The sequence below is a fragment of the Meriones unguiculatus genome, chromosome X (assembly GCF_030254825.1).
Source record: "Meriones unguiculatus strain TT.TT164.6M chromosome X, Bangor_MerUng_6.1, whole genome shotgun sequence".
NCBI lineage: Eukaryota > Metazoa > Chordata > Mammalia > Rodentia > Muridae > Meriones > Meriones unguiculatus.
The window spans coordinates 57,563,441-57,590,774 of record NC_083369.1 but is presented as its reverse complement, the minus strand read 5'-3'; the positions used below and the strand labels follow the sequence as shown (position 1 = coordinate 57,590,774).

Genomic DNA, 27,334 nt, shown 5'->3' with positions numbered 1-27,334 from the left:
CACAAAGGGAACTGGAACCCTGAAGCTGTAGTTACAGAAAGTTCTGAAGTGTCATACGGGTGCTGGGTACCAAACCTAGGTCCCTCTGCAAGAACAGCAGATGGTCTTAACTGCTGAGCCATCTCTCAGGCACCTTATTTAAGAACTTTTATGGTAGTGGAATTTAACAGCTGATGAGTCAGTGCCAGGACACGCATTAATCAGGCAGTGATCCATTTCTGAGGCACATCCTGATTTTATCTGAAGGTCACCAGATGTTCTGGGTCCCATAAATCTGAAGGAAGATTACAGATGAAGGCTTATGACCAATGTGTCTCTTGTCCCTTTTCCTGGAATCCTTGATGCTAGAAACTAATATTTAAATGATTTAGGGGCAGATTTTCTTTGTAATATAAAATTTGGGCGAAGGTAAATAAAACAAACAGTAAGTCTACAAAGGACAATTTAAAAAGGTCAAGTGAACTCATTAGACAGTTTCATTACCAAAAGAGGCCTTTTCTCAGAGGGTTGAAAGTGCAGGATCACCACATTCTAAAACTAGAAGGCACTCATTTATGATTCTACTACAGACTCATTTCAGAGAACAAGAGACCATAAACAAAGGCAAGAAGAGGGGTTAGAGGTTCCCATGTATCTGTTAAGAACATCCACTGGGGAATAAGAACATGAATTCTGTCCAGGCCCCAGCCTGTTACTGGCTTCCTTCAGCTCAGATGAGACCACATTCTCTGTCCCCTTGTGTTTCCAAAAGCTCCAGTTGTTCACTATCGCGCCTTCAGAAGCCTTCTTTGTTTCTCTGGAAACATTTGGACATGCATATGTGCGTGTGTACAGGCATGCATGCCTGTGTGTATATGTGTGTGTGAGACAGACAGAGAGACAGAGAGAGAGAGAGGTATTTTTCTAGGCCTCAGCTATTACCAGAAGGAAAAAAAAAAAGAGCACTCATGTCATTGCATTCCCATTTAGCTATCCCACTCCCCTGTGAGGGCAAGGCTGAGACAAGAGAACAGGCAAGCCAAAGACATGGCAGGACCTGCTGTGGTGAAGATGCTAGTCTGATAGCAAGAATCACCACCATAATAGTGTGCCTTTAAGAGAGAATGAAGATGAGGCAGCAGCAGAGCACCCTGGGCTAGAGGAGCCCAGGCAGCCAGGTCCTGCTGTGTGAAAACAAGGGGGCAATTAGAGGGGGGACAGGCTCTGTTTTTGCCACTGGCAGGAAATCCTGGACCAGAAATTCTCCCTGGACTTCTTCAGATTCCATCAGAGAAAGTCTGGGACCTGGTGACTGTTGCCATGGCAGCACTTAACCAGGGCTGACAGCCTCTTCTCTTTCTGCATGGCTGCCCTGTCGGTCTTCTGATACCTTTAGTTCCTGCTTCCAGAAAAGGCCTTTTATCCTGCCATGGCTGTGTAGGAATGTGGCTAGGGCTCATTTACTAACAATCAGCTTTAGCAGAATACCTCAGCACCATATTCTAGACCAAAGTCTAGAAGGAGAAATGTGGGAGAAATGTCTTCCTGAATCATACAAATTAATCGTAGTCTAGAAAGAATAGCTCATAGTCCACAGATGTGAGTTATAGTTTTAACTCTTTCTGTGACTTTCTAAGTGAAACTTGCCATTTATTTGATCTTTTTTTGTTTCTGTTTTCTTATTGGTAAATGAGACTAGAAGCAGATTTAAAGTATGTTCTCCTCAGCACAGAATGTGCTTGGCAGTGTCTTCTCCAAAAAAATAATAAAATTATGTCCTTACAGCATGTGCAAATATTTATTTGAAAATTTTCAGAGTCTGGTCTGAATTCAGGAATGTGCACAAATTACAGTTTGGACTGGGGTCAAATTATTGTTGGGTTGATCAATACTAAGGCAACAAATAGGTGGTGCGAGCAATAGGAGGTATGTCCTGTAATCTCAATAGTCTATGTAAGTAACATGACATGCTCAATAGAGCAGAGGAATGGAAGAATTATAGAAAAAAAATCAACCATTTTCCCCGTGCAAGAGTTCAACCCAGGCTTTGTCTTGGGTTTACTGCTTTTAAAACTCTTGTCCCTTTGAAGTCTCAAAAACAACTTTGATATAGCCTACAAGGAAATCCATCTGCTGTTTATTAAGCCATTTCACAAAGGCCTGGTGTACAGGCTCTTGGTCTAACCAAACTTGAAACAGCATTCCTTCTCTGAGTTTGCTGTACAAGGGCATTTTCCATGCATACCAGCTTAGGGCCTCTTTATAACAAGGTTGACCGTAATCTACTTCAGTGGGAGGATGGTTATTTTCACCCATGCTCAGTCTGGCAGAAGAAATGTCTTGGAGCATTTATTTTGAAGTAACTAGAAAGGGATTAAAACACTTATAGCTAAGGATCCATGACTGAATGGGAGAAGGGATCAAAGGTGTTCTGGCTAAAGATCAGTGTGTACCCTGGCAAAGATAAAACCAGATACATAGAAGAAGCAGTTGGGTCCGTAATGTTCTGCAAACTGCTGGTTCTTCCAGAAATATGCCTGTGTTATCATTGAACTGGTTACTAATGGCTCTTGGCCTGTGTGGTCTATTTTAATGGCTTAGAAATATCCCCCAAAGAAAGATATTTCTGCAGTGCTGACCTTTAGAGTGCCAGGCTTAGGAAAGTTACTGATTCTAGAGGCAAGAGTACAGAGAAGAAATGCATATCATATGTTTGGGTAACAGTGATTGGGTGGTCACTTTTGACTGGAGCAGAGGAAAATCTGTGACATAGCTTAGAATTTATGATTCTTAAAAGCTTTGAGAATAAGGGGATGAAATACAAAAAAAGGATATTTAGTCATTTACATGGGTTAAAAATTTATTCTAGTGAATCCATTTTACACTGGCACTACTTTCTTCAAATTTCTATTGACCTCATAATAATTCATGTTTCACAGATTAATGAACAATAATGTAGGCTAACCCCTATGTTGTGCATATAAGAAACAGCTATCCACCCCAGCCACATGGCAAACACTCAGTAATGGTAAAGCTTCCAAAAGTCTCTAGAGGACATATGCTGTTTTCTTGTGGTTGGCCTTTTTTTATCTATCAGCCTGATATATTCAGTGTGTATATAAGAAATCATTGTGACTACATTTTGTTGAATGACCAAAATGTGAAGGTCTACTATCCCCATCTCAGTTTTGGAGAAGTTGAGTTCCATTCCCAGCACTGTAAAACAAAACAAAACAAACAAAAAAATAGTATTGGTCAGCTCATCATGTAACAACTGCTAGAATTATGTAAGGCTAAGGTTTGGGAACTCATTATCAGACTACAGTTATATAGGAGAAGTGGAAAAAAAGCTGAATGGCTGATGGGCAATGGAAAGGTGAAATTGCCTTGAAGTTAATGAAGTGTAAGTTTCAAGGATCTTTGATTTCTATAAGCAACTAGATGTTGATTTGTACAAGCCATTAGGAAGGTTTCTTGATGGCAGAATAGAAACTGATTATCCAATGGACTTAACTTAAATATGTTCCTGCCTTTGTTTGATATTAAATGGTAACCCATGAATATAATGAGGCATCACACCCATGATTACATTATTTAGCAGAAGAGGTTTTAAAGGTACAGTCAAGGTTCCAAAAGTTATCACTTATGATCTCGACATAATAAAGCTATCTTTTAAAAGAACTGGACCTTTCTTAGGTCAGGGAAACTTAAAACATGAAAAAAGATTGACTGTGAAGGGCATTTCCTAATGCTGACTTTGAAGTTTAAGAAGACTACCTGAAGAATGTGAGTTTCTAGGGCCTGTGAATGATACCTGATATTTTGCTAGGAGGAAACTATGGCCTTATAGTTTATCCACATGTAACCGAATTCTGCTTCAACCATGGAAGTTTGGAAAAGGACTCCAAGCTTCAAACACAACTTGAAACATTGACTTTCATTTTATACAGCAACCAGAAAATCAAGTCACTCCATACCTGGTATTACCACATATCTAACTGTCAACTAAATAAGTGGATGCTATTTTAAGTCTATAGGGATGGTAATTTGTCTGGCAATAGAAAATGAATGCACGGTCTTACATATTTTTTATAGTTAGCAAGCTATAGAAATGGCTATGACAGAGTATTAGAAGGAAAGCAGAGTTTCATGAATAATAGTGCCCCAAATTCAAGAGCATCTCTATTGTAACTTTTCTGCTGTGTTTATAGAGATTGGTGTAGGAATACTGGTGTAAGGAGAAGTTGGTTTGGAGTTGCGTTTAGCTTAGGTTTAATTAGGTAATTTATTCCTGTGTTCCTCAGTCTCTTCCATGTATAATTAAGTAACTATAAGTTAGATCAATTACAGGGTAAAGCTATAAAACTCAGACTAGGATTATAGAACTCTAGTGCTGTTGAGCCTAAGTGCTCCACTCAATTGACTTTCTCAGACTTAGTAGACAATTGTAAATCACATGCCTCAATTAAAATCATGGTAGTCTATCATGAGCCTTTTGCCAGCATTTGATAGAAGTTCTCATTTCCTTACCTGATTCCAAGATACTTTTTTATTCTCAGTAAACACTACTGTTAATAACTACCTTCAACTCATCAAAAATGGAATCTTGGGACAGGCATAGTGGCAAAGCCTTTAATCTCACCACTCAGGAGGCAGAGATAGGCAGATGTCTGTGAGTTCAAAGCCTTCCTGGTCTTCACAGTACAGCCACAACCACGTAGACAGACTCTGTCTCAAAACATCCCCTTAAAATACGGAAATTTGTTTATAACATAATATAACATAGTATTTATAACATAATAGTTTATAACATAATACTATCTATAGCTTTATTCTCATACATCCACATAAGCTGAATTTATTTATATTTTTTGTGATGTGGCATGATATATTTATATTTACCAAGGTATTATAACACTCAAAATACACTACCACAAAAAAGACATTGCCGTCGAACTGGATTGTTGGTTGGTTGGGGCTGTAGCTCAGTATTGTTGATTATCAAACATGGGGCTCTGTATTACATCCCCAGGAAAACACATGTGCATGTACATATGCAAGAGCACTCACAATTATTTAGGATTTGTATATGTACAAGAAAACTTGAAATGATCTGAAATCTTAAATATAAAAAAAGAAACTTCACAGAGGTCACTAATGGTTTCCTTAAATTTGGCAATAATAAAAAATTTAAAATACTAAGATAATAAAAATATATCTATCACCAATAATGAACTATAAAACTGAAATACTTTAAAATCAATAGCAAAGAATTGATTATGTCAAAGTAAATCCTGAAGTACCATTTTTAAGATTTTTTTCTTTCTTTCTTTCTTTCTTTCTTTCTTTCTTTCTTTCATTTATTTATTTATTTTTTGAAAAGAGGTATTACCAAAATGTTATATGAAGTGTTTTCAACCAAAATTTCTAGGGGAAGAAATTATAGAGGTGTGACAGGCAGTAATAAAATACATTTCCTCTTTAAATTATGTTTTGTATGCCATTGTTACATTCAAAGTTTATTAATTGTTATCATTTCTCTGTATAAATATATGTTAACATGGATACCTACTTGTTAGCATTGCCCATATCTTTTATTCATTCACTACCTTAACCAGTTGGCCAACCTGACATCCCTTACTCATTTCTTTGAAATATCCTTTTGCTTAAAGAGTGTCATTTAAATTGTAAATTTTAAATGCCTTAACCTGCATCTCACTGGTTTGTTATTAGTGTCAACTTGACACAAACTAGGATCACCTGGGAAGAATCTTCATTTGAGAAATTCCTTTCATCAAATTGACATGTGGGCATGCCTCTAGGCAATTGTCTTACAATGACTGATGACTGAAATGGGGGGGGGAGCCCACAGTTAGTGGCCCCATCCCTAAGCAGGTGGGCTTAGACTGTGGCAGAAAGCTAGGAAAGAGCAACACAAGAAGCAAGCCACTAAACAGCACTCCATCATGATTTCTGCTCCACATTCCTGCCTCCGTTTCCTGCCTTGGGCTCCTGCTTTGGCTTCACTTGCTGATGGATTGTAATTGAGATGTCTAGGTCAAATAAACCTCTTCCTCCACAAGTTGCTTTTGTTCAAGATGTTTTATCATAACATCAGAAAAGCAGACTAGAACAAGGTGACCGACTGATTAGCATATCAGTCATCTGGAGAGGTTGAAATGCTGCAAGTCCTGAGCCAAATTTTCTTGGGTTATCTTTAGCCCCTTGAATAGCAATTTATTGCCCTCTGTTGTATATGAGCTAACATTTTTGTAGTCATTACATAAAGCCTTTGGAATGTACAAACAGACCCCTAGTTTCTATCAAGTGAAAAGCTAAGACTGCAAAAGGATAAAGGATAGAATCTGAGGCCTATAGCTGAGATTTGTTTTTTTTTTTTTTGTTATTGTTGTTTTTTTGGAACTTGCCTATGCAATATGCCCACCAAAGTATTTGAAAAGCCTCTTGATTTAAGGTTTCTTTGGTCTATTATTATAAGATGTCATGGAATTCTGTCATGTTGAAACATGGTATCTTGGTGAAACCTGGGACATGGCCACTCATATTTAGCTCTAGAATAAACTATCTCTTGAGGTCTTTTGGGTTTAGAGCTGATCCTTTCATCAACAGTAACAAGCTTTTAAAATCTGAAAACCCAAGTTGCCTCTGTACTGTGGCATCATGTGGCCATAAGAGCTGACTTCATGGAAAAACTTCTCACATACACAGGGGCCCCTCAGGGGAACTCCAGCTGCTCTGAACATTTCAAACTTCCAAAATAGCGGTGGCTTAAGAGGATCTATATTTGTATTATCACTGAGCAGCAAAAACAGGTGGCTGAGTTATTTGCTTACACACATGAACTCTTTATCCACCTCTTGCTTCTCAAATGAAAACAGATCTTTTCTATTTTCTAGTAACAAACAGGATGTAGACTGATAATAACAGTAAAAAGAATTACAGTAGTGAAAAGGAACAGAATTGACAAACAGTAAAAAGAAGTAGAAATCTGTCGCTCTCTTTCACATAAGACTCATTTCCTGGGCCCTGTCTTTTCAGTGTCTGTATGGGACTGCATGAGAAGCAGTAGACCTTAGGATCTCGGGGGTGTGGAAGTAGAGAGTCTTAGGAAATAAGAAAGATAAAAGGAACCATTGTCTATCCCAAATGCTGATCCTCTTCGATAATCTGAGAAGAAAGAGAATAGAAATTTTAGGACGATAATATACGTTTAGTGTCTCCAGCAGAAACAGAAAGGATTAACAAGTGGGAGACAGGGAGGGGAAACTAGGCTCCTGATGAAGTGCTGTTGGGTTCATTGAGAACTTAAGCTTACTGATAACACAGACTTCACTGAACAAAGAAAGCACTGACATGCATTTAACTTACCAGGTAGTCCCAGCCTTCTTTTTCACCTGAGTGTTGTCTCCCTGTTGCCATGGTGGCAAAAGAGCATGTCAAGTAGACTGAAAATGACAGTGCCTGCTTTGGACCTGAAGTGGTTTTAATGAGCTGGTGCTAGGATAAAGACCATAGCAGGTCCTGGCCTGTGTTGTTGAGTTTCAAAATACACGTGTAATAAAAATAAAATAAAATAATGACATGTGGCAGGTATCTGGGAAAAATGACTGCACTCAGGTTTGGGCAATGAAAGCAAGATGGCTTCTGGCCCAGGAAAAGAAAAAATGTTCAGGCTCCCTACAAATCAGGGTGAGAATAGGAACCACTTGCAAAATTCTGGAATGGAAAAGGTGGGGGAAATTGATGCTGCAGCTGGTCATGTGGTGCAGTTCCAATACCACAGCTAACCCCTTTGTCCATTTTGATTTAGAAAATGGTGGGCACAAAGAGGATTGTTGGGGGAAGTAACCTGAATCCTGCGTGGGTGCCAACTTCCTTTTGCAGAGGATGTGGGCATATTGAGCACAAATGGGGAAAGAGGTAAGCACACTGAATCCTGTAGGTGAGTATGAGAATGGCTGGTGCCTGTAGCTTTCTGGTGGGGGTGAGGAAGCTGATTTTGTCCTAGGCTGCATTCCCTACAATTTTGCCCCTCGACCTTGTTGCTCTTAGAATACACACACACAGTGGCTTAGAGCAAAGGATTATTTCTAGCTTCCCTCACAAGCCCAAGATGTGTTAGTAAGGGTCAGGGGCAAAAGAGCTCTGCTCCCCTCCCCACCATTTATTAGGGACATGAATAATAGAGGCTCACAACCTGGATTATTATTGACCACTGTGACAGGGGAGACCATCATGAAAATCTCTTTCTTACTACATAATAGTCTAAAGAGAGCCTGTTACTACTACTACTCACAGCATTTTAAGCTAAAACTAAAATTTCACTTAACACCAGTGTCTAGAGGGTAGGGAATCCACAAAATTCAGCTTTTTGTGTAGGAGAGGTAAACTATAAAGTGAGAACATAATCCATACAAATTCAAGGAAAAACATTTTTTCTAATACATTAAGGCAAAACAAAAAAAAGCTGAAAATTATGCGTCTATAAAATAAGTAAAATATGCCTTTTACTCATGTGTTCCCCCTCCTCTTTCCCTCATTCTCATGCCATGTTCGGAGCTGCTCATGTCTCCAGGTCTGTCTTTAAGGCTATATTGCAGCCTTCTTGTGTGCTGGTGGGGCTGGAATTCCTTCTAGAATGAGGTTAGGTTTCTGGGCACATGTGCCAGGTTTATAATAAGAAAGGGTAAGTCCAGCCCCTTAGCATTCAAAGGTGGCACTCTTACAGGGAGCACATTCCAATGTTGCAGTCCTCTGTGTGGCAGTTCTACCCTTTTGTGCTCCAGCCTTCAGGAGGCATCAGGGCTGACAGCAGGGTGTTCCACACTGATCTATCTGGAGGATGTAATCACTGATCATTCGAACACGTTGCCCTTCTCCTCGTTGCCCTTTCTTCTTTGGGAGTTGTTTTACAGGGGACGAGAAATGCCCCAAAAGCCCATTAGAAACGATGATTGGAACTTTAGATCAACTAAAGACAATGGTTGTAACATTTACATAGATCACTAAATGTCAACATATAGTGTGCCATATGCACACGATTTTCCATCTTCAATAGATGAAGTCAGAGAGGGAGAAAAGATCTCACTAGGTCTTAAAGTTTCTGATGAGTGTGGAGCTGGGTATCTCATTCTAAATCTATAGAGCTCAAAGTTTATATGCTTCAGTGTGCTTTTAAACATAGAATTTAAATTAAGCTTGAGAAAAACACATTAAACAAATATGATTATTACTGTCTTCTATTTTTAACTCCCAAATGAAAAATATTATAATATTGTTTCTTTGCCTATACAAAATCCACCATATAATTTATTCTGGAATACAGAAATGGCATGGAAGATCCTATCTAAGCTTCTTTTCTTCTTGTCATAGCATATTAAGAGAAGCAGTGATTCTCAATCTGTGGGTCATGACCCCTTTGGGCAGGTGAATGACCATTTCACAGAGGTCACCTAAGACAATGGGAAAACACATATTTACAACATTTCACAGTTGGTATAAAATTTCAGTCTAGCCTGTAATGAGTGTTTGCTTTAAGTAGCAGCTAGAACCAATAACTGTAAACGAAACAAAACAAAACAGTTTTGCTATGCTATAAGGCAAGAAATTACACCCCCTATCCTGCTTACTTCCTCTTCACTACAATGGTGGACAGGCCCTAAGTCAAAATCAGTCACTTAGAGAAGGAGGATGGGCCAAGCAAAGAAACTTGGCACATCTCTTTCCAGTGGAGGGTCATCTAAAGTTGGTGCAAGCTGAGCAGAGGGGCTTAATCCTAAATCAAGTTTGAAAGGCCCTTTATTATTTGGTAGTGGGCATTCAAATCACATAAGACTCAACTTGTAAATAAAAGTAATTGTACAGCTATTTGGAAGACAGAAAAGTCATGAGCCTGAGGAAAAAAAAATTTAAATGTATTACATTAGACAAATTTAAAGCTGCACTTTGATGATATCTTCTCCCCAGTATTTTTGGTCAATATATTGCCTATATTTGTTTTGTATAGTGTCTACCACATGCCATGCTCCTATAGATGAATACTATTAGTGATTTAACTATGACTTTGCTGTTTCAACTTTCTGTTGTTTACTGTTTGCCTGCTATGTTTTTCCATCTTACTTTTTTATGGTTCTAGGAATTGAATTGAGGGCCTTGAACATGGTAGGCAAGCATCGTATCACTTCCATCATCTTTCCATCATTTTATTTTGAACTCTTCTGGATGCTTCTAGTTATACATTAAAAACAACCCTGAACTCCATGTCTGGTAAAATATCCCAGGCCAGGGATTTCTTTTAATTTGAGGATTTAAATTCATATGGATTATTGACATATTATAGGTTCATTTCCACCTTTGGGGTTCTTTTTGTTTGTTTGCTTGTTTTTTGGCCATATATTTTCTTTGCATCTGTCCATTCCCTCCTTTTCTTGCCTACTGCACCAATAGAATTTTCTTTGAAAATTTGAAAGTTTTTTTTTTCTTTCTTTTTATAGTTTTTCAAGTCAGGATGTCTCTTTGTAGAAACCCCACTCTCCCCCTCCCCTTTTATTTCAAATTTAGGAAGATAACTTTATTTAAAATATTAGGAAAGGATACACTGTCAAAACTGACAGTGGGCCAAGGTGAGCGAGAGCCAGGGCCATCCATTCATGAAATGTAAAAAAAAAAAAAGGAGTTTTCTTGCATATTTTCCAAATTGTTTATTTACCTACATTTTAATTTTGGCACAACCTAGACTATCTCTCAACTCTATATTCTTTCTAATATAGATGTTTAAGTTACATTATATTTTGGAATATATATTATTACATGTTATATATGATATGAAATTAGATACTTCCATAAGAAATCAAATTATAAGTTCAGTTAATTATATATTTAAAAATATATCATCTGGTATAACCTATTGTGGGACTCCTAACACTAGGAGCGGGGGCTGTTTTTGAATCTTTTGCTTGCTTATGGGACCCTTTCCTCATTCTTAATATAAAGGGAGGTACCTAGTCTTATTATAACTTGATTTATATGCCATGATGAGTTGATACCTCTGGGTTGATATGTCCCTTTTCTGTTGGAAAGCAGAGGAAGAGTGGATCTGGAGGAACGAGTGGGGGTATTGGTGTGTCAGTGAGAGGAGGGAAGGGAAACTGCAGTCAGAAAGTACTGTATGAGAAAAGAATTATATATATTGATTCTAGGAAATTTTCAACTAAATCTTACCTTAAAAATTAATTTTAATGACAAAAATTAAAAAAGATAAGAATCTCTCCAATATTTTGAGACAGAATCTTTTTATGTAGGCCAGGCATGAGCCTGAAGGCTTCTTAGTGCTGGCCTTATATGCATGAACCATTACACCTGGATTTCTTCAATTCTTCATGGATCTTTACAGATCCTTAGTCTGGAGACCTCAAGTTGAGAACTATATCTCTTGGGGATACAGCCTTCACACTTTACCATTTGGTGAGGAAAAAAGAAGAGAAAATCATTTCTGAACACTTATTCTGTGCCAAAAATATACCTTTGACAAAGTAAAGCATATTGTTTTGTCTTTGTTTGATATGTTTTTGAGGGAGGGTCTCACTGTGTAACCCTAGCTTCTCACTCTATAGACAGACCAGGCTGGCCTTGAACTCACAGAGATCTGCCTGCTTTTGCCTCTTGAGTACTGTGATTAAAGTGTGCACCACCACTCCCCCAGAATAAGCCTTACATTTAATGGCAATCTTCTTGTTTTTTGTTTGTTTGTTTGTTTGTTTTTTGGTAATTGTACTTTAAGGATCATTTGAACAATTTTATATTAATCTTTCCCAATCTACATATATTCTCCTGAATAGAAAACCAGAACACAGGATTGTTTGTGTTTCTGTTGAGTTAATGATTAATGACATCATTGTTAGTGACAATAATGTATAACAAAAGCTTTTATTTTGGGCCTATCATGTTTACTAAGAGCTGAATGTCATGGGAGTAAATCAATTTTTACAACTTCCTTTGACTTTAGAAGCCATCTGGCTAGATAAAACCATATTATCTATGTAATTTCAATATAGTGAAACTTGCTAAATTGGGGTTCAGGTAAGAATTTAGAAATTATAACTAATTTTTTTTAATGAACACGTTGGTTCAATTTAGGGCCTAATAAAGTAACTGAGGTCTTTCCTGACTATTCATTGGAACTTGAAAAAAGAAGAAACAAAGTATCTAAAATCACAAGAAAGTACCTGTAAGTTAAACTATATTGTCTGGCATTGAAATATTAACATCCATTAGGAGGGGATGAGGTAGGGGGCCATGCCACGTGGCACTTAAAGCTTTGTTTATTTATTTTTAGACAGGGTCTCATTATTTAGACCTGGCTAGCCTGGTATTTTCTATATGAACCAGGTTGGCCTCAAATTTACAGAGATCCTCCTGCCTCTGCCTCTTGAGTGCTGGGATTAAAAACATGCACCACCACATCTGGCTGATTTATTTTATTTTTAATTATGTATATGCATGTGTGTCTGTATTTGAGTATGAACATATGAGTACAGGTGGCTATGGAGACAAGATGAGGGTGTCAAGACTCCCTGGAACTAGAATTACAGATGGTTTTAAGTCTTCTGTCATGGGTGTGGGAACCGAACTCAGGTCTTTTGCAAGAGCTGTATGAACTCATACTGCTGAGCCATCCCTCTAGTCCCTAAAAGCAATTTTAAAATGTAATATATCTTACATGCTTAAGCATGTGAGATAAACCCCACTCCTGGTAGGCATCTCATCCAAACAAATCCTGTAGCACTAGTTTTTAAAACTCTACTTTATTTGGGGTATTCACACCAAATATCTCCTTTCCACCAACTTCCCAACCCTAGGTAGGAGAGAGGTCAGTGGGGAGAGGGGCACAGACTCCTTTACTTCTCCTGGCTGTTTAGGGTCCATGGGTGTTTGGGGAATATACCAATCTCTTGTCAACAGTAAACACAGCCAACAGTCTCTTCCAAGCCACTGCACCCCAAGCTGTTTCTCTCCACCCCATCTGACTCTGGTCTCTTCTCACTGCTCCTTGCCACAGGCCACTACTGCATACCACCCCTTCTCTTTCTCAGCGATCAAATTTATATCCTCAGTCTTAGACCACACCCCTCTCTGCCTCACAAGGCATTAAGTAGGCCAGCTGGCAAAATCCACATCCCCACAACCAAACAATTAACAGCTGTGGACAAACTATAGCCCAACTAAAATCCCATATTTGAGATTAAAACAAAAACATATTTACATAACATAACTGAGTTCACAAAGAAACCAAAACTTCCATTATAAAATCCTGTACATCTTTTGGGATGTATTTTGAGTATCATTTATATAATGTTTCCTGAACTGGATTAAAGTCCTTCTTAAGAACTCATCTGGTTGTTGTAACTCTAGATCCCAAAGAGGATGTGAAGACAAAGGGTCTCCAAACCTGCCCATATAGTCATCCTTCTATCAATTTAGAATTTGCACTTGATCCTAGCAGAAAGTCCAAGAAGTGATATCAATTCATAATTTGAATCATTTTAAGCCACCTGAGCCAAAAAATTCACCTAACTAAATGAGGCACTTACTATGATTTACAAATACTATACTTCATTCATTGAGCAATTTATATGTTCTATGAACCAGGGTTAAAGAGTGATGGCAATTAGGTAATCAATAAGGTGCATAAAATTATCAACAAACCTCTTTATTGTTTATGCAGGCTTCTCTGCTACTCTTCCTCTGGTTCCTGTGGTGGTTTGAATAAGTATGTCCCCACAGAGTCATGTATTTGAATGCTTGGTACATAGGGAGGGGTACTATTAGGAGGTGTGGCCTTGTTGGAGGATTATTAGATATAATATTTAGATATTATAAATGTCCAATTTTTAATTAACAGGCTGGTTCACTTTCGGACCTATTAAGGTACCTTAGGTGTTTACTGAATGTTCATTAAAACTTAGAAAAATATACAACGTATCCAAAATAATAAGACTGAAGTATCTAGTAACAAAGAAATAATGTATGTAAAATAACACTTTAAATCCCAGCAGTCAGGAGGCAGAAGCAGGCAGATCTCTGAGTTTGAGGCTAGCCTGATCTATAAAGTGAGTTCCAGGACAGCTAGGGCTACAAAAAGAAACTGTCTCAAAACAAACAAACAACCGACAAAACAATATTGTTTACTTTGTCTAAGGCATATTTTTGGCCCAGCATGAGGGTTCTCCTTTCTCCCTTACCAAAAGATATATGGGTCACTGTGGAGGCAGGCGTTGAGGTCTCCAATGTCAAGCTATGCTCAGTGAGATATAGTCTTCTCCTTGCTGCCTGCAGATCCAGATGTAGAACTGTCAGCTCCTTCTTCAGCACCATGTCTGCCTGCATGCCATCATGCTTCCAGTCATGAGAATAATGGACTAAATCTCTGAAATTGTAAGCCAGCCCCGGTTAAATGTTTTCCTTTGTAAGAGTTGTGGTCATAGTCTCTTCACAGCAATGGAAACTCTAGCTAAGACAGTCCCTTAACCAAACACAACCGGAATTTTGGGGAGACTAATTAATACAGAGTGTATCTAGTCATTGCACAATGGTCATACTGCAACTAGGTTCTACTATTGTCTGACAAATATAACTGATGACCTAAAAGCATGTTCAGACAAGTAACTTAGTACCCATTACAAAAGGGGTGACAGTGATGGTAGGAAATAATTTTAAGAATTTATATCTAAGGCTGCATATGGTGAGGAATTCCTTTAGTCCCAAAACTTAAGAGGCAGAGACAGGCATACTTCTGTGATTTTAAGGCTGTCCTAGTTAGGATTACTACTGCTGTGATGAAACATCATTTAAAGGAAGTCAGGATAGGAACTTTAAGCAGGGCAGTAATCTGGAGGCAGGGGCTGATGCATAGAACCATGGAGGGTACTGCTTACTGGCTTGCTACTCACGGCTTGCTCAGACTGCTTTCTATTTAAAACATTTTAAAATTTACTCTTTCTGAGCAGGGTGTGGTGGCACACACCTTTAATCCAAGCACTCAGGGAGGCAGAGACAGGCAGATCCCTGTGAGTTCCATATTAAGCCTTTAGCTTTAGCTTTACTTTCCTTGTCCATTATTACTTGTAAAAAAAAAAAACATAAATATTAACTATTTATATTATGGATATGCTATGGACATATGACCATGGTATAGATATATGAACAGGTTATTTATGTCTCACAATTCACATGTCTCACAATTGCCTCCATGTTGTTTCATCATGACAATATTTAAAGATTTATTTACTTAAATCTACTCATTTTTTGATGGGCATTTTGCCCATAATCTAATATTCAGAAAGGGCAGACCTGAGTTAAGCATATTAAAACCTGTTTTAGGGAAAAGCATGCTTTGGTTTCATCAATGAATCAACCATTAGTCCATTTAGAATGTACTTTGTAGTAAAATGTAATGCAAAATAATCCAAAATCACTGATAGAAATATTTTCTCAAAATTTTGACTATTATTCTTTCATTGATTAAAATGAATTAATTCAAACATTTACATTATTCTATTTTGTTGGCTCAAATCCCATTTTAGTGAGTGCCATTTTATACTCAACTTTGCTATGCAGCAACTCCTTACTTTAAAAAGATTTATGTTTTGCATTCATGTAGGTGTGGTCTTCAGAACTGAAATTGTGAATGGTGTGAGCCACTGTATGGGTACCTGTGATCAAACCCAGGTCCTCTGCAAGAGCAAGTGCTCTTAACTGCTGAGCTGTATTTCTAGGACCCTCCTTACTTTTTTTTTTTTCCAGGATTTTTTCCATTGGATTCCCATAGGACAATTTACTTCTATTCATTCATTTTCAAACAATGAAAAAGATCATGAATTTGAAACTAAGCGAGGGGTATGTGGGAGGGTTTGAAGAAAGAAAAATGGGAAATGATGTAATTATATTATGGTCCCCAGAATCTTTTAAAAATAGACAAATGTAACCCCAAGTCTTTTTCATATTAATCTGAGACCAAATCACTTAAATTACATATTCTGACTCACCTTTATTAAAATGTGTGCTCGTAATTCTATGGGTATATAAAAAATAGTAACTATGGTTATTTCATGTATGTTAAACATCTTTGCGTTGCACCTCACCTCCATCCAGCTCTCTCCTTGCTCTGTGTTCCCCATGCTTCACAATATAGACATCTTCCTTCTGACTTTTCTTGGCAAAAAGAGACTATATTGCCATGATATAGAAGTGAAAAACTGAGGTTAGCCATTTTTCCTTTGCATTTTTTTTTAGGATTCATATATGCACTACAATGCTGTCAGATGGTCCTTTTTTCACACACCTTTGCCCCATTGCCCTTTACCCCTTTTGCCCAGGGGTACTAAACCCCATGTGATGAGCTGAATTATAAACCATTCTCCCTTCATGTGGCCTTCCCAACTCATGATGCAGTTGTATTAGATAATAGGGTCTTTATAGAAATAATTAAGTCTAAGTAAGGTCACCATAGCAAGCCCTAATCCAATGACTGGGTCCTTGTAAAAAACTTGAAAATAAATGAAGACAAAAGGAGACGGTCATGGCTTCAGAAAGGCCAACTCTTTCAGCACCATGAACATTTATGCTGCAAAACTAAGAAATTCATTCACCAGCTGTAGCATTTGTTATACCTGTACAAACTGAACAATATATCCCATCACTTTGCTAATAACTTCAGAAAACACTCAAGGACTCTGATCCTATAAGATTTGACTCTCACTATTTGCCATTAATCACATTTTCCTAAACGAAAACAAAAACCACAGAATACTTTTCTCACTGAAGCATAAAAGCATCCCCACCCTCAGGAGGGTGGGGCAATTTTCCAGGTTAAGATTAAAAGTTAAATGTTTCTGTAAGAAATATTACATAGGGTATGCTTCTTATGGTAAGAAAGATTAAAACTTTGAGCCTAGACCTGGACATAGTTCTCAAAAGAATAAAAATAAGGGGAAGTTAAGAATACTTATCCTGGTATATACATGCCCAAATCACAGGTATCAGGAAAAAACTGGCTCCTAAAATTGACACTAGTAAGCAATCTACCCAGAGAAGTCACAATGAAAAGGGGATCTTCACTTACAATTATGTGCATGTGTGGGGACATGTCCATGCAACTACCTGAGATGGCCAGAAGGCACCAGATCCCTTGGAGCTTGAGCTACAGGAAAAGAAACTCAGGCAGATCCTCCGAAAGCAGAACAGCCAATTCTCCAGCCCAGGAAAGGAATTTTTCCTTTGAGAGCTCATAACCCTGCATTTGCCTGTCTCAGTACCATAAAAGGCACATCACAACATCTTTTGCTTTGAAATTTAGAAACAAGTTTTATTTAAGATCTGAAATACAATTCCTAAAATATCAACTTTTCAGAAAACTGTGGCTACACAATAATGCATTGCCTCTATGTTAGAACGTGCATTAGACTCAAATACAAAAACCAGGAAACAAACCACCATCCTTCAACAATTTGAGCAAAGATAGAATGAATGCCTAAGGAACAACAAAGATGGATTTGCAGAGGATGGGCTGTTTACGTCAAGCACCATAAAAAAAAAAAAAAACAAAAAAAAAAAAGCACAAATGCATGGGTTTTCAGGTATATACATTTAAGTTGAACCTTTGGCACTAGGAACCAGGGCATCTCATCTTGTAGCATTAACACATATTAGAAAACTGTGTAGTGTCAAAGGGATAGAACCACCAGTATTCAAGCAATGTTGTCAACTAGGCAATAAAATGTTCTACTGAATTTCTTCTTTGTCTAATTACTGCATACACTGGTAGCAACTTTAAAATGAGGAAAGGAGTCAGGAGGCACTCCTTTTATTTCTGCTTACAACAGAACAGGAAACAAACTTAACATAGGCCCTGTTTTACACTGACAGTTTTAAAGAACATCAATTATACAATGAAAGGACTAAACAGAAGTGTTTACAGATACCAGACAATAGCAAGTGGTCAGTAGACCTTCACAGGGCTTTGCGGTGATACTCAGCAGAAGCCACTTTGTAATCACTGGCAGTAAACAGCGAGGCAGAATTCTTTGCCAGATACTTAAGGAAATCATGCAAATAGCCCAGCAGTAATGCAAGGCTTTTCTCATCAAGGGGCGTATAGGCCAACATTGCCCCAATTCTCACAAATAATCTCAGTAGGTGTGGTGCCCCATAGATCTGCGACATTGGCGCATCAGGGTGAGCCAGCAGGATCTCAGCATACTGGGGCCTTTCAAACTTGTAGAGCAGCTGAGTGCCCAGCATCACATTGAAGTACTCTTTTATCCCCCCCACAACTTCATTAACTGCATACTCCTTATTATCAACACTTCCCTGTGACTTCTTACAATTGGCATACTCCTCAAGAATGGCATCTACATTCTTTTTAGCAGGGAGTTGGAACAACTGCTTCTGCCTAGTAACCAAGTCCCAGTCCTCCACTAGCCATGGTTTTAATTCTTCAGGAATCTTCACTTTCACTTCCATTCTATTCTTAAAAGCCTCCTCACTCTCCACAGTGGGATCAGCCCGTGCCCTTTTCTTCCGTGGGGGCTGGGGCATTTCGCTGGTACTGCCACCATCTCCGTTGCCAGGAGTCTTCTGCTTGTTCTTCCTTGTCTTCCGCACAGAACCAGAAGGGGGGTTCTCAGCAGAGCGACCCCCCCATCTTCCTGGAAGGGCTGGTTCAAGATTCTTTGGCTGTGAACCAGCTGACTTCTTTCCTGAGGCAGCTCCCCTCATCTTACTTCTCTGCATGTTGCTTCGAATTGGTTTCTTAAAGTTGTCTTCTTCAGCAGATTGTTGTCCACGAGTTTGAGAAGCCTGCTTTCTGGAACTCATTCAACCCTGTTTTTAGTCCAACCTCTGTAATATACAAAGTATTTTATTTGGTTGTTTACTGTGGTGATTTTAAGACCCATCATCAATACACATGCTAAAGTCTGTTGGAATATAGATTTCAGGTCCTTTTGTCAGGATAAGTGCATTTCTATCTTCTCCTACATCAAATCCTTACTTCTACCCACACTATTGTATCACCCAATAACTCATCAGACACGCCCACAAATTAGTTTCTTGATTTAACTTAAGAGAAAGAGATTGTGACAAAACCATAGAAGGAAGTGCAGCTGAAACTCAAGACTGGGTAACACGAGTAAGAGTTTGAAAGGAATAAGAGGTTGGAGGTAAAATGAAGATTTGTGTATACAAGTCTAGATTAACCTTAACCAGCTTAATGGCAACAAAGGAAAACTGAGCAACTCACATAGAGGAATACAATATAATAACTGAAGGTTAGAGTCAAAGTAGACCCTGTACCACTAAGCCTGGGTAGTTAATTAATAAAGCACAAATTTCTAAGGGTTAGTTTGACATCAACAGAAAACAAGATTAGTCCAATGATAGTTACATGCATAAAACACCTCTTTCAGCGACTGCTTGTTGGAAGAGATGAGAAACTGGGGTAGGAGTCAGTGACAACTTTCAGGCTTTGAGGATGCATGACCTTATTTGTATTATCCTCAAATGAGATGTTATATAAACAAGTAAACTGCTTAGAGGAGAAAGATGTTTAGTTTTGAATGTTTTGTATCTTGCGGATACACTCAAACAGAGAACATTCAAACTCAGGTAAGAGGTCAGAGCAAAGAAATGGAGATTTAAGTAATTATTATATAGCTGGTAGCAAGTACTATGAGCCAGTGAACCTTTTTATTGAGTACATAGGCAGAATTTCACATACAGAATTCTGGATAATCCCAGGAAGTTATTTGAGGAATTAGCAAGAAAGAGACCACAAGTAAAATGGTGAGACCCCCATCGCAGAGTAAGAAAAATGGGATTTTGGAAGCTAAAGAGGTTGAGTTGCAAAAGAAACAATGTTCAGTGAAAATGCACTTAAAAATCAGTCTCCTGCATGACTCAATAATGAATCCCCTTGACTTACACACTCTTCTTTCTTTCCCTTCCAAGGATTCCTAGCAATTTCCAAGGTGGAGGCTTACAGATCTCCTAGGATGGTCTGGAAAGATGAAGTGGGAATACAACCTAGAAAGGAAAGTAGGTATCTGCAATGAAGATGAACTTTTGTGAAAACATGTAAGAAAAAGATTATAAATGTGCCTTAGACGTATGAAGGACAATATTAAGGGTTGTTGGTTTGTCACATAGAATTGGAAGAATTCAGACAAGACTAACGTATACTCTCAGTCCTCCTCATTTGACATAATGAACTATTTCTAGCTGCTGTAGGCTGCTATAAGAATGTCATGTTATGGCTGAATCGTTAGCAAGATACCTCACACAAACACTTCTACATGTAAATGAGGATACAAAGATGTTCACAGAAGTGGTATTTGCAATGAGGAAGTGTAGAAATTTACGCATCTTCCATAGGGAAAGGCTAATATAGATTATATCTGCACATTACAGAATACTCAAATGAATTAAGCAGAGGCCCATATACTGACACTGAAAACAGTTCAATGTCATTAGGCAAATAGCTAAGTAGCACAGACAGGAAGCCTAAAATGGACAGAAAGGAAGAATTAAGCACAATTCTTTTCAGCAATGCGATCCCATTTGTTTTAAGTGGGTGTGTAAACATGCAAAACATGAGCCTGTTACCTATTCAGGGCAACATCTGAATAAAGGATGACAGCCCAGGTTTAATTTACCAAGAACCAACTCAACAGAAAAAAATATATATGAATGGGAAGTGAATTTCTGTTAACACAAGAGCTATCTGGACAACTTAAACCCATTTTTCTTAAGAGATTAACATGTTATAAAGAATTCTACTACTCATACACATTCCTGTGCTAAATGCAATGTCTTTGCACTTCTATAGCAAAAACCACACAATGTTCAGGCCAAATCTGTATGGCCAGAGTAAATAAAGGAAAGGATCATGCCTGACTCTACTTACGTGGTACTGGGATTAATGCTTATACACCCAGTTTAGATGTAATACACACTTAAGGACAGCTTTACTACTTAACTATGCTTTCTCTATACCCACCTTTCCCAGAAGTTTGACACTCCATTATAAGAGTATATAGTACAGTCCTTAAATTTTGACTCTTCCAACTTTGTGTGCCCCCCGCCCCCCACTAAATGTTGTTCAGCTAGCATACCTTCTCTTTGCTCTAGCCTTCCTTTCCCTTATTAAGTCTCACCACAGGGCTTGTGTTATACCTCAGACCAATACACCATTTTCCCACTCAATCTCTAAAAGCTAGCTCAAGAATAAGCCATAGAAGAGTAACATGTTTTTGTGCTTGTCACTACTTACATTTTTTTCTCATTAATTTTTTTTTTAATTCACTTTACATTCCTGTCACAGTCCCTCCCTCCTCTTTTCCCAGTCCCACCCTCCAATCCTCTTTCCCTCTCCCCCATGCCCTTGTCCTCAGGAAAGGGGGACCTCCCTTCTAAACATCAAGTTTCATGAAGACTAAGGGCATTCTCTTCCACTGAGGCCAGACAAGGCAGCCCAACTAGGGGAAAGTGATCCAAAGCAGGCAATGGAGTCCAGATCAGAGACACTACTTACATTTTTAAGTAGAGGTAAGCATATATTATCAAACACCAGATTTCAACTTAAAAAAATCATGTTCCCATATTAAGCTTATAATATGCATTTTTGGGGCTATGACTAGACAGTTTTTTTTTTTTTCACTCCAAGCTAATTTATTCAGTGGGTCAAGGTATTACATATTTAAGGCTCTTTACCATAGTGCTAAATTGCTGTTCCCTCATAAACTCCAATTTTAGAACCCTAAAAGTGAATAAACAATCACACCACACCGTTAAGCACCTGAAAATCTTCATTTTTATTTCTGCTTTGTTTGCATAGCACTGAGTTATGTTCTCAACCCTCAACAGCTTTAAATATATTTTTAATGTGATGTTAAAAAAGGGGTTTTAGTTGTCCAATTTGCACTTGTGCTAACAGAAATCAACTCCCCATTCTGTCTTTTGAGTTGGTTCTTGGTGATTTTATCATTTTATAGGATCTCTTCAAATTATTGTTGACAAATACTTTCCCTTAAAGGGCTCGCTTATAGTGTCAGATGTTCAGGTTTTTAAAGTTCTTGGCTCCACAGTTGTGGACATTGTTCTAAATATTTCATTATTACAGAATTGAAGTATTAGGGGCACCAGGCAGTTATCGCTAAAGGATATATTCCAAGAGGAATTATTCAAGGTATTTGCCTAATTAGAGTTTTGGTGATATACCCTGATTCACGTCAGAATGTTTTAATTTGTATTCCTAGCCAAAACACTTCAAGTTCATCCTTCCATCTTCAACCACACTAGATAAAGATAGATAATATTTGGTATAAGGAACTTAACTCAAGGCCTCCTACACAAGACAAGCATTCTACTAATTCAACTAACTGTACCTCAATCATCTCAAACATCTCTTTTTGCCAATCTAACTTGTAGTGGGGTATGTCCATTTGAATATGTATTATTTCTAACCATCTTCATCTTTTTCTTACATGGCTATTTTTATTTCCTTTTCTATTAGAGTACTTCTTGTTTCACATCAATTCATAAAAAACACCATGGTTTATAGGTTTTAAGCACCAGAAGGATCTCTGAGTTCCAGGCCAGCCTGGTCTACAATGTGAGTCCAGGATAGCCAAGGCTACACAGAGAAACCCTGTCACAAAAAACAAAACAGAAAAAAAAAGAGATTTTAAGTGTGCTTAGTAGGGCCTTATGGACTGTGTGCACTTACGTATCTCAGTATTACAAACCTGGCCGAATTTTTCTTTGTATCTTTGGTTTTGGTTTGGATGCCAAACAAATGTTACAGAATTGAATCTCCCCCAAATTTGTAGCACTCTTTTTTCAATGTTTCTTACTGATGAGTCCATCCTTTTCTCAATGTAAAATGCTCTTTTATAAACAGAGTGGGTTTATCTGACTTTTAAGGGGCTCTCTTCCCAAGCCCAGTCTGGCCTGGTCTTTGTATCAATCCTTCTACTTTTGCTTTCTAACCACTGGGACTACAGGCATGAGATAGCACACCCATTTTTGGGCCCTATCAGTACTAATTCTGGCTGTTCATGTAACGTTATCATAATGGTTCTATTATGGTTTAAAGACATAAATGTTGCTCTAGAATGATACTTGTCAATGGATATATATATAAAAGGTGGCTGGTATGCTATTAGTAGCAAAATACTGGGGTAACCTTATAGTGGTTTGATGAAATGTGATATATTCATAATTATCTCAGCTAAAGGAATGTCACTGTAAAAGAAATACCACAAAAGAAGTTAGACAGAGATCAGAGTGGACAAAGACATTCAAACACATGTGAAATAAACATAGCTAGTTGTAAAACTATCTATATTGACACCATAATTTGTACAAAGAAAAATCATAAAACACTCTTATGCATATCTGTATACATTTTACACAAGTTTTTAATTAGGTCATCTAGAAGGAAATGAGGAAAACTAGTGACTATAGAGAGAACAGGGGTACAAGAAAAAAAACAGCCATACACATTATTCATGACTGTGATGTGGTCACGCATGGGGCTTACATATACTTGAATTTTTTTTTACTTCATTACCACTATACCACTGTATGCTTTACAGGCATACTACCTAGCCCCAGAGGCCCAAGAGAAAGTCCTTTTCCTCTTTGAGGCTTTCCCCCACTTCAGCTCTCTCTGGCCCTTGCTTTGTCAGTTCCCATTAAGACACTTTCAGCCCTCACTCATTTTCTAAACTGCCTCTCTTCTATCAGGGAAGTGCCCTCTGCTGAAACATAGCTTTCACAAAGGAGAAATATTAGGGAAACTGTAGAACTCCTTTAAAAAGGGAGCTGTGAGGAGACTGAGACACACCCCTCCTTTGCATTGCTTCATGAAATCAGACTCCAAATGCAATTTTGTATGTATGTGTTACAAACACATATATAACACCAACAATTTGTTGGCATAAACCTTTAGTTAATTGTACACATAGTTAAATATAATAACCCAATCAATGACATCATTTCTTTCCATCTCTTAGTCTGTGGCTAAAATCAAGCAGACATCAACTTTCTCATTTGGATCTTAGAACATGTCTGAAAAACCTCATGTAACCCAGGCTAGTCTCAAACCCACTATATAGATGAGTTTCTGAATCCCCTGCATCCATCCCCTATATGCTGAAGAGTACAGGCATGTGGCACCACACCTGGTTTCATAGTGCTATGGGATCAAACCTGGTGCTTCATTTATGCTACAAAAGCACTCTACCAACTGAGCTAATTCCCAGCTCAACAGATTGTTTTCAGTCTGAACAAAAGAGAAAAATTACTTAAAAATGCTTAGCATGCTAGCTATGGTAGCTAAAATGATAGTTCTTAGAAATACCCTCATAAGTAAACATCCTTAAAACTTTTAGATCGACTGGATAAACCAGAAGTCTTTAATTCTAGAATTCAGTTCTAGTAGTTAATTGCTGGTTCTGGAAAATGAGAAAAACCAACAATATTAATTAAAAAAAATTCCAAGAAAATTATATCCATTCTTTTATGAAACTGTGCTTATGTGTATGTATATAAAATGTTTCATGACTATTAAAGCCACAGGTATTATTATAGAAAATACTTTTATGAGGACATTATGGAACAAAGGAAGTTTTTTGCTGAGGGTTACACAGAAAAGTGGCAGCGCCAGCAATCAAATCCATCAAGTCTACTTGCTCTTGAGAAAAATAGTGCAATATTTAAATTTGTGAAACTATTACAAAGCACCAATTTTTACTATTTTTTAATTAAGAGAATAAGATTGCACATGGCTATATTGTTTATTTAATGTGCATTAGTTAAAAGCCTTTCCTTTTCAGAATTTAGAGTACTTTCCCAGATGGATGCTTTTAATCTTTAAAATATTCCTAGACATTTTTTGGAAGGTTATGTGATGATATATCTTGTCTGTGAACTGAGGCCAGAAGAAAGGCACTTACCCTGTATTCTGCAAACAGGAATGGTTCTGCAACCAGGGTCAGATCTCCTGATCCTTACTGTATAGCAAAGTTAGCTTTTCTGATGATGACCTAGAAGGTCAAACAAAGAGATGGAAAACGACATAAAAAAAATGAGATGGTGATTCTTTCCCATCAGTCAATACAATTTTATCTTACACAAAGGACATCCAAGCTGATAATGTACAAATTTTATTTTTTGTAGTTATATTTTCAAATGTACTTTATTGTATACTAATCAATTTTTGAAAAAAATAATTAATTTGTATTAAGGATAAATCGAAATATGAAATTGTGAAAGAACAGCATTACAAACCGATGGGAATCCATCATCCAGCTCCAACAATTACCAACTGAAAGCCATCTTGTTTCATCTGTAACCCCACCCACTGCTCCCCCCCCACACTTTTTTTTAAGCTACCGAAAAATGACTTCAGAATTATGGAAAATTTCAAATATATACAATAGGAAAAAGAGGAATATATGATACCCCATCTGCCTAGCCTTAAGCTTAAATTTATTAAATTAGGGTCCCAATCATACCCCTCCCACCTCTCTGTACCGCTGAAAATATTCTGAAGCAAATCCTAGTCATCCATGTATTTTGAAGCCATTTTCAGACATTATTTAATCCCTAAGCATTTATATATATGTCCACAAAATAAAGCAACCTGAAAACATAACCACATTGCCACCATTAGCGTCTAAAATAAAAATCTGACACTAATTTTATTGAAGAATATTAATCCCGCATTTAAAAATTCCCAGTGCGTTTTAAAGAATATTTTACAATCGGTGTGCTCAAATCAGGATTCAAAGAAGGCCTACTCATCGCATGTTCTCATTTTCGTTCCCCTACCTCCTCTTTTTTTTTTTTTTTAACTTTAATGTGGAAAAAATTCCAATCCCTAGCCATTCTGAAGCAGTTCTCGGCTAGCAAATTATTTTATCGCTAAGGCTTAATAAATGCGTATTATCACAATTTCTAAGAAAAAGGATGGTTTTCCAAAAAATATATCGCGCGAATTTGTGTAATTTAAAATTTCCTTGTGCTAGACAAATATCTTTAATAACAATTGCTAATATCTTTCGGGGACAGGCTTCACATTGAAAGCCTTTCACGCACATCTGAGACCACGTCTCTGAGATGGATACTATAATCACCATTTTACAAACATGGAAACCGAGACACAGAAAGGAGCCTTGCCCGAGTTGGGCGTTGGCGAGCAAGAATATGAATCCAGCTTTGCCTGAAATGGAAGCCACTAGCTAATCCTGTCTCTAGACACGAAGAAAAGAGGAAATCATCGACCCTTCCTCCCCACCCCCACCCCGAAACCTGAAAGGAGAATCCAGTTCTTTCCAGCAGCCGACGTGTGATCACTGCTGCTCCTCCAACCGCCATAGTAAAGCCAGGTTTCTCTGGCAACTGATATCCATAGGCAGACACGTCACCCTGGAGGAGGGCTTAGCCTTTCAGCCAATCACAGTCGTCTTTTCTAAGTTTTAGAATGTTCCATAACCAAATGATTGGACCACTGCTCCTACGTCACAATGACACTACGCCGCAGTAAAGGCGGGCGCTAGCAACCTGCTTTTTCATGGTTAGGGCTGAAATCAAACCAATTATCGTCCTTCTTCAGTGTGCTCTCCCGCCAATGACAATCGCTCTTTTAGGTTCTTAGCCCGCCCTCCAAAAGCGCTACAGCCTTTGGGTCATAAGTCTATAGGGCAGCGTGTTCACGTGGCCTATTTTCACGACCCAGAGTTCCCCTGACCGTGGGTTTTTTTTTTTACCCCCACCTTTCCCTCGCTCCCTCTTTTTCTCCTGCAGGGGTTTGTGGGTCCGTTCCCCTGCCCCGCCCTCGCACTACTGGGAAAGGAAGTGTCTACGTGGCTTGCGGAAATAGGATAGGCGGAAATGAGCTAAGGTTCCCGCGAGTGGGAAGAGAGCGAGGTCAAACTTAGGGCCACGCCCTCAGGCCTGTAGCGCAACTTGGAACCGGGAAGACAGAGGTGGGGAGAGTGAGGGAGGGAGAGCGGAGAGGGACGGGGAGCGGAGAGGGAGGGGGAGATAGAGAGAGAGACAGAGAGAGAGAGAGAGAAAGAGAGAGAGAAAGAGGAGGAAGAGAAAAGAGAAAAGAGGGAGAGAGGCGGAGGGGCCCAAAATGCTTTAATGAAAAAGAAAATTAAAACAACGTGCCAGTAACAGGGCTTTGTTAGAAAAGGCCTGCTGATTTAATTTATTTGCTCTGTTACCTCTTTTTCTTTCTTTATTTTTTTTTCCTTTCTTTTCTTTCTTT

The 27,334-nt window shown here is 38.2% G+C and overlaps 1 protein-coding gene across 2 annotated transcripts; it reads right to left on the bottom strand.

The window, feature by feature from the left end:
* Nucleotides 1–17,335: 17,335 nt before the first annotated feature.
* Morf4l2 (mortality factor 4 like 2) lies at nucleotides 17,336–26,520 on the bottom strand. Of its 2 annotated transcripts, XM_021661592.2 has the most exons (4): nucleotides 26,371–26,520; nucleotides 25,014–25,103; nucleotides 19,979–20,079; nucleotides 17,336–18,897 (listed from the first exon to the last, which is right to left on the bottom strand). In XM_021661592.2, the coding sequence occupies exon 4, from the start codon at nucleotides 18,871–18,873 to the stop codon at nucleotides 18,007–18,009; it is 867 nt and encodes a 288-aa protein (XP_021517267.1). In that variant the 5' UTR covers nucleotides 18,874–18,897; nucleotides 19,979–20,079; nucleotides 25,014–25,103; nucleotides 26,371–26,520; the 3' UTR covers nucleotides 17,336–18,006. The 2 variants fall into 2 exon arrangements, with proteins under 2 accessions (XP_021517267.1, XP_060231525.1); XM_060375542.1 differs by lacking the exon at nucleotides 19,979–20,079.
* Nucleotides 26,521–27,334: the final 814 nt, after the last annotated feature.